The sequence below is a fragment of the Fringilla coelebs genome (genome assembly GCF_963513975.1).
Source record: "Fringilla coelebs genome assembly, chromosome: 5".
Classification (NCBI taxonomy): domain Eukaryota; kingdom Metazoa; phylum Chordata; class Aves; order Passeriformes; family Fringillidae; genus Fringilla; species Fringilla coelebs.
The window spans coordinates 33073416-33088656 of NC_140033.1; the positions used below are offsets into that span (position 1 = coordinate 33073416).

The following is a 15241-nucleotide window of genomic DNA, read 5'->3' on the forward strand; positions in this document are numbered from 1 at the left end:
TCACAGATGTTATTTCCTGTCCATTGTGTAGTTTATATCTATGCTGAATACCTTTGTGGAGAAGGATTGGCTCTGCAGCTTTTGTCTGTGATATCTACTATAGGACACAGTGAGGTCTTGGCCTCTTCTGTGACATTTGTGTACAGTCATACAAACAATGACTAATGCAATGAAAAGGTTTAAAATATTACAGCTGTGTTGATGAGACTGTGGTGTGTGAACACACTGCACCATTTTCCTGAGCCATTTTTCCTGCTTTCAACAAGTGTGTAGAATTAACCTTCGCTAGGCACAAATACAATAGCAAAAATTTGTTTTTGTATTTTTTCTGGAACCATCCTTTGTGCAGTAAAGACAACCCTGGATTACTCGTCTAGCAACAGAAACCAGCTTGATGGCAGAACTGAATCTGCTAGTCCATAATCATGTTTCTCCTTCTGCATAACACAAATCTCTCCATAGGCTCCCTTGCTAGGTGCTCCTGCAGCAGTGATGCAAACAGATACACAAAACAGTGCCACAGGCTCTGTGCTTGGTGGTCCACACGGTACTTGCAGGTAGCTGGTGGATCTCAGCGTGCACTCCCTGCACTCAGGTAGCACATCAGTGCCAGGGGCTGTGGACAGAGCAGCATGGGCAGTGCAGGAGGGGATGCTCCCCTTGCAGGCTGATGTGAGAGGAGGGCTGGGCTGTGCCACCTCACAGGCTTTTGTGTTCAAGGGAACTTTTGTGTTCATGCTGTAGCATCCGTGCCCCTGTGGTGTCAAGGACCCAACGAGCCAGAGACCTCTTCTCAAGCTGTCAGAGGTGGCTCCATCTTGTGTGTTGGAGAAGTGTGAAACTCCAGGTGGGTTGTGCTTGTTTTTAGGCTTTTAGGATGAAGCAGAAGGAAGCAGGGCTGTTTTTTTCAGAGGGGATGTTTAATAATAGAACACGCATAGAACTTGGTAGGATAGAAATTTTGTGCCCCAGTGGTGGAGATGGTTTAATGGGCTAAATGTATTTAAAATAGTTTTTCCCTCTGGGAGAATCTCAGACTGGCTTATCTTTTCTTGTCTGTAATGTGGACATATTTCATTCCATTTGTTTTCTCTTGTATGCTGTCATTTGAAAGTAAAATCTTTTTTTCTTTTGAGCCTCATGGTGAACTACAATACACCTCAAAACATATGTTGGTTTATTTGCTAACTTCTGTAGAGCTATTTGAAATCCTGTGGTAATAGGGTTACATTTTCTGGATTTTTGGGGGCTTTTTAAAGTAGTATATTGAGCCCTGGGGCTTAGCAGACAGGGAGCCTATGATATGGTCAATATAACAGGTTTTCCCTTGTGGTTGCAATACATTTTTCCCCCTCATCCTAATGATATATATTTCTTTCTGATATTTGCTGTATCATCAGATGCTGTTTAAATGTAATTTCCAAAATCCTCTTGGACGAATCATATTACAGTACTATCATACAATATATTTACTCTATTTTTTCATGGGTACATGTAATTGTAAGTATTTTTGCTGACATTGGTGTTGAGAATTGTGGCAAATAAGCTTTGACTGTTTTACTGGGATGTTGTGATGCAAATCAGAATTAAGAGAGGTCTCTACAATTTTCTGTGAAATAAAGGGGAGGATGTGGAGTTCGTGAAATACAGTGACCCAGCTGAAGATATCTTACCATTTTTAGTATTTTAATTATATTCAGTCTTCTTAGCATACATCAGAAGAGAGGTGGTGAATTGTGCCCTAATTGGGCAGTTGAAGCTCCATGCAAACAAATAGATTCTTTAAAAGTAGATTGCTCTGTGGCCCCATTTCTGCTGCCTGTCTTTCTGTTCCTGACACTGCCCCATCTGTTTGTACTCATTGTCCCTTTCTGGCAGCCTGTGTTTTACCTCATTGTCCCAGTGCAGACACAAGTGGGCTAAAGATGGAGAGGTTATGGGTAAATGGAGTTGGTTAAAACCTGGCATTGACCTTGGGACTGACCATCCTAAGTTTGATTGCAACAAAGGAACAAGAATACACATAGTATTCTTAATTCTGGCCTTAAAAATGGCATGTGTGGCAGATGATGGTAAGATTGTAAAGAGGTACCAAATGAGGAGGTAAGGTTTTTCAGTAAGTGACTCTGTTGTGTTGGAGGGAATACATGAACTACAGAGGGAGGAAAAAAAGCAAAGTCTCATGTTGATTATTACAAAATACTGGAGATGAAATATCTTGCCTAGCCAAATGTTTTGATTTTTTTTTCCCCTCAAAATCCTTTCTGAATGTTATCTGTATTGTCAGTAAATGCAGATGAGGGCTTGTGGACATGACCAGATTTCCATGCACTGGTGGATCAAACTAGGTTCATGATGGTGGACATGTCCTGCCACAGGCAGATTAGAGGCTTTGCCTGATCAGTGATTAAAACCCAACACCATCCACTTTTCTAGAGGCTAGGTTCTGGCTCTGAAGATATGTATATGTATGCTTAATGGGAGGCTTATCCCTGCATCTAAAATCCATTTGTACTAATGATCCAGTGAGTCATCAAACCTATTAGTATGGCTTGGCTTCTTCCTTTTGTCTCCTGAAGTTCAATTTTTGCACTTTTTCTTTCAGAATAACATTGTATTAATTAGCTGGCATGCGGGAAAGCTCCTTAATGGTGTGCTTGGAAGTATCTGTGTGCCAAATCACAGTATGATTGTCTTGGTTGTTTCCAGTTTTCTTGTAGAGACAAGATGACAAGTAGGAGAAATAGCAGTGATGGGAATACTGAATTCATTTTGAGAGCTGGTTATCTTCCTCAGCTAAATATTGATATCTTTCCTAGACCTGATTTCTAATTGTTTAAAAATTGGAGGTGACACAGTTTAGTGTGATGACTGATACTCACTGTCTGGATAATGAGTGGTGATGGCTTTGGTTATGGCTTCCAAGACTTTGGGCAACAGCGTGTGGTGTTGGATTAGTCAGTCTTGAAATGATCCAAGAACGATGTGGTGCTATTTGCAAAAGGTGCTCGAGCAAGAGGAGAATAATATTACAGAGATAATATGGCTATTTCTGTATTTAAATGTTGCTGCTATAGTCCCATTGGTACAATCTGTACACCTAGGGAGACTAATTGATTTCAAATTTGATGCTTTAACCACTAAATCATCATCTCCAGCTGGCACTGAAATAAAGTGATTTGCATCATTTACATCAGCAGGGAAGTGTCACCTTCGTTAAAAAAAGAACCACCGACACACAGACTTAATTATCTATTCAGAGTGCAAGCTAGCAGCTCAAATGTAGTGACTTTTCTCCAAAACCCAAGCAGATATTTAAAGAGGCATGATCAAAATCACACTTCTCTGAAAGCTTAACAGTGACTTCTAAAAATAGTTATAGCTGATTTTAAAAAGAGGCTGGATTTTGTTTTATATTGTGTGTCTTTTATATAATTAGCTTTACTGCTTATCTGTTGCCAGTTTTCTCTCCTCATAATGTGACTGAGGAACACAACTTTTTAATAAAGGAGAAAAATGTTTCAAAGCTACAGTTGTTGGCAGGTAGACTGAGACTTCTGGTAGCTTGGCCTTTGAGCCTGACTAATGTGGTGTGATAAATCTGCTCTCCTTCCACAAAAATGCTGAGTGGTTTAGGTTATAAAAGCTACCATTATTTCAAACGCTTTTCCTTTTTTTGATTTTTGTCAAATCACTAGTTTGAGAATCTCTGAAACCTTTTTAAGATGCTCTTAGGCCAAATAGCATTGGAAAATGCATCTAATAAAGTGCTTTGGAATAGCTTCTTTTAACTATTTAGTGCCTGGCATGTTACTTGTAAGTGCAGTTGCAATGTAGATTCATGGAAAAGGCTGTTATTTTAGCTGAGGATTGTTGTGGTTCGTGCAGAGGATGTTCAGGGTCTCTTTGGTGGTGAGTGAAAAACAGAAACTGTGCAGCATGCTTGCTTGTGCTGCTGCTGGGGCTGTCGCTGAGCAGGACCCCAGCCTGCCCTGGCACTGAAATGCTGTTAAACTCTTTGCTGTCCCCCTGCTCCGTGGTCTGATAGTGCTGGTCACAGGACAGCTTTTTGAAAAAGGCAGTAGGATTATCTATATGTGTCCAGCTGTAGGCCCGAGTACCACGTGAGAAGACCCTTTGGCCGATATTTACCTCGTTTCATTCTCGGGAGAAATGTCACTACTGCCGCCGGTTATCAGGCATCAAGCGCGCCGTGTCCGCATTGCCGGTGTCGGGCGGTCTCCGTGCAGCCCGGGGGTCGTGCAGCTGCCCTGGGGCCCTTTGGCACAGCTGAGCCCCACCGCTGCCGCCGGGGCTCCCTTTATTTCTAAGCAGAACTGCTGCTCCCCTCGCCCGCTGCATTCCAGGTGGTGCTGGAGGAGGAGGAGGAGAGGCTGCGAGGCTGCTGGTTTATTCAGGCAGTGATGCTAGGATTGTGGGCGGGAACAGCTTTTTTTTTTTTTTCCCTTTTTGTCTTTCTCCTCTCCTTGTCCTCCCTCCTCTCTCCGGCACTCGGACTTCGCTGTCTGCAGTGCGGGTGCCCGCACGCCATGCCCCCCAGCCCGCCGCCCTAGGGCGAGCCCCTGGCACCATGCGGCAGGACAGGCTCACGGGCTCGCTGCGGCGCGGGGGGCGATGCCTGAAGCGGCAGAGCTCGGGCGGCGGCGTGGGCACCATCCTCAGCAATGTGCTCAAGAAGCGCAGCTGCATCTCCCGGACCGCGCCGCGCCTGCTGTGCACCTTGGAGCCAGGTACCCGCGCCGGCCGTGCGATGCTGCGGCTGCCGCTCCATAAGCGGCTTAGCGGGGCGGGGGGAGCTGCCGGGGCCTCGGGGTCAGCTCAGAGAGGAGGAGGCGGCCGGCGGGCGATGAGGGCCGCGGGTAGGCGCGGCGGGGCGGGGGGCAGCGCCCGGGGGCGGCCCCGGCCCGAGGCAGACGCGCCTCTCCGGCCGTCGCTGCGGAGCCCCGCCGGGGCCCGGCCGGCGCGGGGCGCCGCGGTCGCGGCCTGGGGCCGGCGGCGTGTCCGGAGCGCGGGGCTCCCGCCCGGGCTGCGGCGGCCTGGAGCGGGGAGCGGGGCCTGCGGGGTGGCCCCGGTCTGGGCAGCGGCCGAGGCACCGCGGCGGGTGCGAGGCGGCCCCAGCGGGGAGCGGGCCCGGGCCCCGGCGGGAGGCCGGGGGCGGTCGGGGCCCTGCGGGGAGGCAGCGCGCTGCCCCTGCCCCGGGGGACTCCTCCTGCTCGTGTCCCGCCCGCCCCGCCGATCCCGGCTCCGCTCTCCAGATCTCCTGGTCCTTGCCTTGCTCCTCCCGCCCGGCGTCGCCGCCTCGCAGCGCTTTTGTGTCGTCTGTCCCTAGTGCCTTTCTCCCTCCGTCTCCTCTCCCCCGGGCACGGCGACTCAGCTTTCTGCCAGTCCCTCCCCGAAGTCTCCTCGCAGCCTCCCCAGACCTTTCCTGATAAACCTGCTACCTCTTGACCTGCCGGAGACCCCTCCTACCGCCCAGCCTTTGTCTGCGGTAGGGTGTTGTCTAAATTTGCAACCGTGCCTATTCCAAGGGGAAGGCATCAGCTCTCCGCTGTTTTCTAGATCCTGCTTCAATATCAAATCTTTTAAGAACTGGGTGGCCAGCAAACGACGTGTGTCTACTCCAGGGAGGGGGGCTCTCAACAGAAGCACAGATGGATGATCATGAGTGAATGCTAGATTCTAGTTGCCTGACTAGTTGCATCAAAATTTTGGATTTTTTAAAAAATGAAATATCAAGAAATTTCATTTCAATTTACCATGTTAGAACTGTCACTTGCAGCTAAAACGTTCTTGATCTGTTACCTAATTTTAGGCATTTACAAAGCATGCAAGCCAGAGATCCACTGAAACACAGAGCAATACATGGAAATAAATAAAGATCAGTTTCCCATTGTACTAGTTGTGTGTGCATCAAGCATACAATGCTCATTGCCTCTGTGTTTGAGATGAGTTTCAGTAGCTGTTATTAATAAGGTCTCAGATACATTTTGGTAGATTTATGGGGCTGCTGTTTTCAAGGAGATTTCCTGACTTGTAATTCTCAAAGACCCCTGCTCCAACAGTAGTCTGCTATTATCCCAGGTAATGACGTTATCTGGATAATGACATTCATGTATTTACACTCACACAAAGACCAGGGGATGTGATTGGGGTGTAACTATGAATGCCACAGTCCTAAAAATCCCCCTGGTTTGGGGTTTCCATATTGTTCATATGTAGGTAAAGACAATAATCCCGTTCAGGATACACGTTTTCATAGAGTGGTGGAGATGGGACAGCTAATGAACCCTTTAAAAATATGCTGGATGAAATACTCTTCAGATTTACTTAGTGTCTCTCTTAGCTGTCTGCATTGTGAAGTTTTTCTAGACTGAAAATTTTAGATGTGCTTTGATACATCCCAGTGAGCTCTGGCTCCTGATAGAACTGGTTTCATAAAGAGTTACTCAGGATGTTACTTTTAGAGGCAAATTACAAGGCTAAGAATCTTCCTGAAACAACCAGCAGCATAAATTGATAGTTTACGTTGACACTTCTCTTTCCTTGAGCATGGGCTCCTGCTGCACACAAATCTGCTTTAGGCCTTTTTCCTTGTTTATTTTTGATAAAATATTTATTTGCATTCTGTGGGAGAGGTTTCAGCAGCTGTGAAGTACAGCTGAGAACCTATAATGCTACTTCGCAAGTTTAAAGATACATCTTTGTAGCTTACAAACGTGCATCAAACACATCATCTTCCTACACTTTCTTGTGGTTTGATATTTCTGAAAAAATCCCAGATTTTGCCCTGTCCTTTTGTTTAACGTTGCTGAGGTTGCACTGGGAATTTGATTCCATCACCCAGGTACTTGGCTGCCAGTATTTTTCTCCCCTCTTGTGTCTCTTTGTGTGGTTCTGTGCTACATTTTGGTTATGCAGAGGAAGACTGCTAGGGTTTGGGAATCCTAGGGATATACTCTTCCCTCTTACACCCTTCTCTTGTCAGGAGTTATTGTGTGTTTTTCACAGGAAAGGACTGTGGTTGGGGGGGTGTTATATTTTCCTCATTTTAATTTTTTTTAATATAACTTTTCTGCAGTGGTTTCTGGTGACAGGCTTGGAAGGGCATTGAACAGAGCTTATTTTGGCATTCCCCTACCTTTCAGAAATTTGTTGTCAAGCATGTACTTTTGTGTGTCCTTGTATTTGTGGAGCTAATAATTCCAGAGTGTTCCCAGCATATTCCTGCTGTTATGAGTTAATATGCTTCTCAGACATGAAGAATAAATTGAAAGTGTATGAACTGGAGGTGATATTTAATATGTCAAATGACACTACAGCCTGGCTGATTTGATGTGAAAGGGTTGAGTTGTACTGACAGCACTCAAAGTAAGAACTACTGCTCCATGTGTGGTGCATCTATGACAGGCTGTCCCTGCTGAGGAGCTGGGAAGAAAAGTTCTCTTAAGGCCTGAAGGGGTATTTTTTTGCAAAAAGCATGTGTTTATGTAATGGAGAGGAATGTGACCCAAAGATGGAGGACTGTTAGAAATGGGAAAATCCAGTGAAAATAGGTGCAGACATGTGAGAGGGTTGTATGGGTGTGGGGTACTGAGGGGAAAGAAACTATTGGGGAATCTAAGTTAGTTTGTGGAGAGAAGACAACTGAATAAAAAAAGGGCAATGCTGGAGAAAGGAAGAATTAGGAAACCAAGAGAGGCTGAGTTAGGGATAGGCATTAGTTTCCTTGAAGCTCTGAAGCTCAGGAACAAATTCCTTGGGCAGAGTGCAGAAACTACATGTAGCAAGATGATTCTTGTGCCAGAAATAAGTAGTGGGCAATGAGATGCTGCTCCCATTTTGCTGGTTGCCTTCTTTGCTCTCTCTGTATGGTTGCAGCTTTTTTTACACGTGTACTTGCTGTATTTTTTATTAAGCAATGTTGTAATTTTTTGATTTTAGGAAATACAAATTCTTTAAAATGAATGGGAATGAGGAACAATTTGTATATGCTCTGGGATTCATTCCCCATGGTTCTTCCCCTCCCCTCCCAAAAAACTGTCACATAATTTGATTTGGAAAGTACTTCTAATGGAGAACAAATAAAGAGACACAGATTCTGTGGCTTTTACTAGAGGCTGTTATGCACGGCCTGACCAAGCAGTTCCTCACCATGCTGAAGTCTGGTGTTACCATGTCCTGTAATTCTCATTTACAGTAATTTTCACACCTGTCTTAATTGTTTGCTGTGATTTAATTAACTTTTGTAGATGGATGATCTCGTTTCAGTCTCATTTAATCAAGGGTCTCATTTGAAGGGTCTCATTTCAGTCTCAGGAGGGACATGTACCTTGACTGTAGTGTGAGCTCCCTGGTCATGATGTTCATGTAACTATAGATAGATTTTTCCTTGCTCTGAGCTTTCATCTTGCTGTACTTAATCTTTTGAAGACCTGGAAGTATCTGCTTATATAGTTCTTAGGAAGATTCTAAAACAGAGAGAAAAGTTGTTACTGGGATCTTTTAAGTCTTAAAAAAACTGAAGTAATTAATATTTGGCTGCTGGGTTGGAAATGAATACATGGTCATTTTGGAATGCTATTGGTTCTTTGCTGCAAGGTAGTGTTAGGTAATGTGTCAGCATCTGTTATTTTAACAAAAGGAGTTCTCAGTCATGATGTATTTTTGTATGTATTAGGGTTTTACAGTACTTACTATTTTTTGCTTGAGAATGAAGTTCACATTTTCCAATTTTAGCAAGTGTGATATAATTTAATCTTAGGTTGCTGCCATTGTTACATTGCTTTGAATTATCTATTTGGAGCCCCTGCCGAGAGCCATTGCGCCATGGGAAGAAATGCTAATAAACAGTTACTTCCAGGAATAGCTATTAATCCTTCAATGTTTTTTTAAGACATATCTGTTATAGTTTGAAGTCTCTATTTCTCTAGGTCTGACAAGCATGTCTTTTCGATCTGAAGCAGGGAAACGAAAGCACTAATCCCCAGGTCTCAGTGAGGCAATTCTAAAGCGCTACAATTCTAAACAGTGCTGGAGTTTGTGGGTTTTTTTTCTTTGTTTCTATTCACTCACTCCCAACAAAGAAAAAAAGCCATGGAGAAAAAGGTTTTGTCTTTAGGTATATAATTATCAGGTAGTAAGGCTTTAAATTACTTACCACTTCAGTATGCAAATCCTCAAAGGCATTTTACATTTCATAAATAGCAAATGCCACTACAGTTGGGTTTTCTGTCACACTTGTAGGTTTAGACCTCCAAAGAACTGGGTATTACTGATGAGTTGATTGGCATGGATATTATATACTTAAAACCTTGCAGGATTATAGTCTGGGTTTTCTGGGCATGTTTATATATATGTGTGTATGTATATATATATTTCTATATTAAAACTGTTTGGTTTCATATTCTGAAAAGATGAGAAGCTATGAGTAACATAATTGTAAATGTGGAACAATAGCATTGTATTAAATTGTGGAGGGAAAATAAAAGAGAGCTTCATTCTCTGTGCCAGCCGATGGGAAGGAGGGGATGTGATCTGATGCTGTGTTCAGCACCTGAGTTCTGGACAGCGGCATTTGAAGGTCCAAGGAATTGTACATCCAAACTGTGGGATGGAAAGCAAATTAAAGACTTTACTGTGGATCATGTTCTGGCATACTCCAGTGGCATGTTGGGATCCACTTGAGATTCTGATATTTTATTTAATATTGTATGAACAATTACTACACCTGCTTCATAACAAGTAAAATAGTTTGCTCATATGGCCAAAATAAAATCTAAGCTTAAATAACAGTACCACCAAATATGTGTTATGGTCTGAGGAATTTGAAAAAAATGTATTCTGAACAGTAAAATAATTTTCACACATCAAACTTATAAATTAGTTTTGATTGACTTAATGTCAGGAAGCTGGCATAGATGAAAAGAAACTGTCTGTGCACGTGTATTTTTCTGTGGAAACATATTACAGTTTGCAGTGTCCTAGTATAGTTTGTAGACCAGTGAACTATATGAATATTAGTGAAATGAGTTGTGTCAAACTACATTATTAAAGAGCACATTACTGCATTTTGAAAATGTTTTGTTCGTGTACTTCTTAACATGTTCCTTGAATCCACTTTGAAGACAAAATTCACCAAAATAGGCTGAAATGTAGTTATTAAAACAGGAAGATAAAATTTTGTGTTCTTGTTTCAGCTGTGAGATTTTTGTGTTTGGGGTTTTTTGGCTTCTTTTTGTCTTCTGAGCTAAATGAATTAATGAGCTTTTTTATTTTTTTTTCCTAGGGGTTGATACAAAATTGAAATTCACTCTTGAGCCATCTTTAGGTCAAAACGGTTTTCAGCAGGTAATTTGATTTTTTTTTTCTTGAGTTTATGAAGGAGTGGGTTCTCTGCAATCAAGGTGCTTGCCCTAGTTCAGAAGTGCATTTGTCATCATTATATCAGCATATTATTTGCAATTGTATCAAGAGCTGTTTCATTCGTATTCAGAAATTGGAATGGGCTTTCCTTGTTTGCTCAGATATTTTCTAAATCCTTGTGTCCTAGAATATTATACTTTAGTCAAATCATCAAGTAATTAATCTGTACCTTCCCTGTGAGTGGATTAAGCAGTTATACTCTGACATGTGTGCAGTAAAATGAAATGAATGTGCATGTCTGCAAGGTAGCAAATGTTGCTATGCTGTACCATTAAACTAATGATGCATATTTTACATTTTTGGATGCTTTTGCTTTTAGTGGCATGATGCCCTCAAAGCAGTGGCCAGACTGCCGACAGGCATCCCAAAGGAATGGAGAAGAAAGGTAGGTAGACCTCCATGCCTTGTGGGCCATATTGCCTGTAGGTTTCTCAGGGGAGGTGAATTACATCAATATTATCTGTTGGTGGGTTTTGTAATGCACAACCTTTTAAGTTGTACTGGGATTTTTCCTTATTTGCATTATTCAGTGACAGCCTCACAGGAAAGATGGAAAGGCTGAAGAGACAGGTAAAGATGATGTTTTCAATAGTTGGGTTCTTTCTGCTTCAGGCTTAGGTAACTTATTCTGGTACAGATGTTATTGCCTCATACTGTCAGTCTCAAAAAATTGCACTGGTGAAATTGCCCCCACATCTGAAGACAACTGAAAGGAGAACATATCTGCAGTGTGGGCTGTCACACTTACGAAGGTGAAGTTGATAGATGCTTAATGCTGACAAGAATGCTTATAGAAACAGTTGTTGGGGAAAAGGCAGATTACCAAAATTAGGGAAGTTCAGAGTAAGGAGTGATGTAGAATGGCAAAGTGCAGTATTAATGGGAAATTGCACTGAGTGTTGTAGAAAAGAGTCCATTGGGATTTTGCCAGACTTATGTTATTGCATTCTTCAACATTTGAAGTCCCCTAGTATAAAAAGAAGCAGGTCTATTAATTTTTTCTTAAAAACTGAGTCACACAACCTCAGCTTTTATAACAGTTTTAATAAAAATATTTTCAAATATTCATAAAATATGTAGTTCCGTGTAAAATGTATAACAATAATATATTATTATATATAATATATAAATTATAAAGATAAATTATAATTTTATATTTTATATAAAATATATGATTTATATGATATCTGTTACATATATAATTATATATTTTAATATATATTATATATTTACATAAATTATAAATTGCATATGAATTATATAGTTCTGCATGTTTCTGATGTATCAGCTTAATTTCTTTTTCCTGTTTCTGCTGTCTTTCTAAACTGAACTGTACCTCTTTACAAATCAGGGGAGAAGGAAGAGAAGACTTCATGGCATTGTTTTCCTCACATCATGATTAATTTATCTTTAATCTACAACTTCAATGAATCCTTATACCCATCTAACAGCCTTTTTTCTTTCCTGCAATATTTTTTCCCACACTCTAGAAAGTGTCTCAGACACTTTTCTGTGGTACGTGAGGGGCAGAGGTCACAGAATCGCGGAAGAGCTGAGTTTGGATGGGACCTCTGGAGGTCATCTGGTCCAACCCCTCTGTGCAAGCACGGCCACCTACAGCTGGTTGCCAAGGACTGTGTCCTGGTGACTTCTGAATATCTCCAAGGACAGAGATTCTACAACCTCCCTGGGAAATCTGTGTCAGTGCTCAGTTGCCCTCACAGTGAAATTGCGCTCCTTGATGTTTGAGGAGAACCTTTTGTGTTTCCGTTTGTGCCCATTATCTCCAGTCCAGTCATTGGTACAGTCTGGCTTCATCTTCCTTGCATCCTCCTTTCAGGTGCTTAGACACACTGGTAGGATGTCCCCAAAGCTGCCTTTTCTCCATTCTGAACGGTCCCAGCTCTCTCAGCCTTCCTGCCTAGGAGAGATACTTTGCAACTGGGTGTCCCCAGCATATACTGGTGCTTGGAATTGTTTCTCCCCAGAGGCAGGATATTGCTCATCTCCTTGTTGAGTTTCATGAGGTTCTTGTCAGACCATTTTTCTGTCCTGTCAAGGTGTCCTTGGGCTAACCAGCCACTCCTCCAAGTTCTGTGTCATCAGCAGACTTGTGTGTGCTCTGCCGCATCATCCAGCTCAGATCTGTCTTTCCTTTTCACTCTGCCCATCTCTGTGTTTGCTCACATGTGATGATGACATGATGCTAACCAAAGAAGTAGTGATATGAAAAGAGATGTTGTCTTTTTACTGCTATTCCCCGGTTTCACAATGATTTTAAGGTAGATACCAAAATAGAGGAAGTATTTTGTGGTGACAGCATGTTGATTGCCTCCTTTGCTGTCAACAAAAGGAGCAGGTTGACCTCTGCATTATTGTTGTGGCATGTGACATCTGGTTTCTGGGGCTGGCAGAGATAAAGAATCCAGTCAAACAACATCTATAGGATGTCAGCAGTGCTGAGGCTGTTGGGAAGCAGAACAGTGGTATTCCTCCACATAGGTGGCTTCACAAAAGTGTAGGAAGGGACATTTAAATGCAGAAAACATGAGATTCTGGTAGCTGTCTATAAATTCCTTCGTCATACAGCTATCTCAGTGTTTAAATCTGTGGGAAGTGTCTAAATTGTTTTTCTCACTTGGGCGAATTAATGGCTGATATAAAACTTGACCAGTTTGCTTTCATGATTTCTTTCAGTTTCCTGAAAGAAAAGATCCTTTATTGTTACTTGTTGTCATTGTATGATCTGTCATGTGCCTTTCATGGTTCAGGAAGTTTTCAAATTTTTAATAAAGGTCCAGCCTTTGTCTTCGATACACAGGCATAAATCTGTTCTGGCAATTATTAAGCTTTAAAAGTAGTGAATATGTTTGTTTCAGAACTCCCTGTAGCACCAACAGTTTAGGAAGCCCTCTTGTAAGAGTAAGTTGTTTTGATCCAAGTCATGCTTTCAGATCAATCCCAGATGGTGAATACTAGATGCTATTTGTTCTGCAAAGTCATCAGAAGAGACTTCTGATAAAGAGAAGCACCAACACTGCTGGATTTCTTTTGGGAGTTTCCAGGAGATGTATCCATGGTTGAGTTTGAGGAAAGCCAGCAGCTTTATCCTTTTATCAAACTCTTTATCCTTTTATCAAACTCTTTATCCTTTTATCAAACTCTTTGTTGCTTATGAGGATAGAAGGTCTGAACTGACAGAGGCTCCTTGCCTTGTGTTTCCATTTTGGAGGGCTCCTGTGAATTCACTGACAGCTGACTTGCATCTTTGTAAGCAGTCCACAGATCTGGATGCTGAATACTGACCATTTCCTTCCTTTCTGTTTTAGGGAGCAAGGTGTTAATTTAATTGTACAAAAATTGTTGTGGCTAAAATCCTCTTCTGCATATTTCAAATCTAACAGCAGATCATGTGTGGGTGAAGCTGATAAGGTTTATCTAAGGTTCATCAATATAGACTGACACTTTATATTTTATATAATCAGAGAAATAATTAATTTTGCCATATGTATTTCCAGGTTTGGTTGACCCTTGCTGATCAGTACTTACACAGTATAGCCATTGACTGGGACAAAACCATGCGTTTTACATTCAATGAAAGAAGTAATCCTGATGATGACTCTATGGGCATCCAGATAGTAAAGGTAGCCAGCTAATTTGTCATTTCTTTTCTAATTTTTAAATGAAAAGTTGACATTTGAATTTGGATTTATTTTCATCTCTGCAACTGCTTTTGCGAAAAATGTATCTTAATTCCCTTTGGCCCACCAAAGTTTAGGTTTTTTGCACTAGTCTGGTTAGTGTTAGCTAGGAAAAAGATGCTATTTCTGGGGTTTTTTCCTTTCATTTTTACTTTCTTTTGATTTTGAAAAAGTGCTGGAGTTAATGAAGACAAAGTGGGTTATGAACATAAGTGGGTTTTTTCCTTCTCTGTAAATAAACACAAATGTTTTCTGGGAGTAAAAGCATATTTTAAAATACAGCAAATGAGCATTCTTCAGTTGTTTTACAGGAGTGAAACACATTTGCCTATTTGTATTTCTCAGCTGATTAATGTTTAATATTTAAAGCAGTCAGCCATTTTGTACATTTTGCCTTTCACTTATAAATCACTTAAATTTCAAGGACACAGTTTCTGGCTTGTGTGTTTGGAAAAGTCAGTTATCTGCTAGTTCTTTTATACTTTGATAAAAACAGGCACCTTTTTTTCTTCAATTAAGCAGCTGTTGTGTCTTGCCTGTTTGAAACCCAGAGATTTATTAACATCTTCCGTGGCAATGCAAAATCTTTTAGGGGACCTGTTTACCCAAGAGCTTGCTGAAACTATTTCTTTTGGGTAAGGTAAAGGTTTAACAGACTAAAAAAGAAACATTTTCATCAACTTTGAGAGTATGTACTGGGAGGGTAGAGGTGGAAGGAAAACTGGGAAAGACAAGAGAACTAACGGGGTACGGAAAAGACATCTTTTCTCTGCTTGTCTTGTCATTTTTATTTCCCTTTTCCTTTAAAGGACCTTCACCGAACTGGCTGCAGTTCTTACTGTGGCCAGGAGGCAGAGCAAGATCGAGTGGTATTAAAACGTGTTTTGCTGGCTTATGCCAGGTGGAATAAATCTGTTGGCTATTGTCAAGGATTTAACATACTAGCTGCACTTATTCTGGAAGTAATGGAGGGCAATGAAGGAGATGCCCTGAAAGTGAGTAAATTTTTTTTTTCAGTGTCAAAGGTTGCTTTTACTTAGTAAACTTTAGAATAAACCAGTGTGTGAATTTTGGAGACAGACTAAAAGAGCACAACT

The 15241-nt window shown here is 41.7% G+C and overlaps 1 protein-coding gene across 2 annotated transcripts in view; it reads left to right on the plus strand.

Moving 5' to 3' along the window:
- Positions 1 to 15241, plus strand: part of TBC1D30 (TBC1 domain family member 30) — a gene marked incomplete at its 5' end in the record, with an annotated part of 51894 nt that overhangs the window by 18157 nt on the left and 18496 nt on the right. For both annotated transcript variants that reach the window (XM_084205914.1, XM_084205915.1), the window contains 4 exons: positions 10307 to 10368; positions 10763 to 10828; positions 13962 to 14087; positions 14954 to 15139. In XM_084205914.1, the coding sequence (XP_084062040.1) occupies positions 10307 to 10368; positions 10763 to 10828; positions 13962 to 14087; positions 14954 to 15139 (440 nt within the window). The remainder of the gene's footprint in view (positions 1 to 10306; positions 10369 to 10762; positions 10829 to 13961; positions 14088 to 14953; positions 15140 to 15241) is intronic.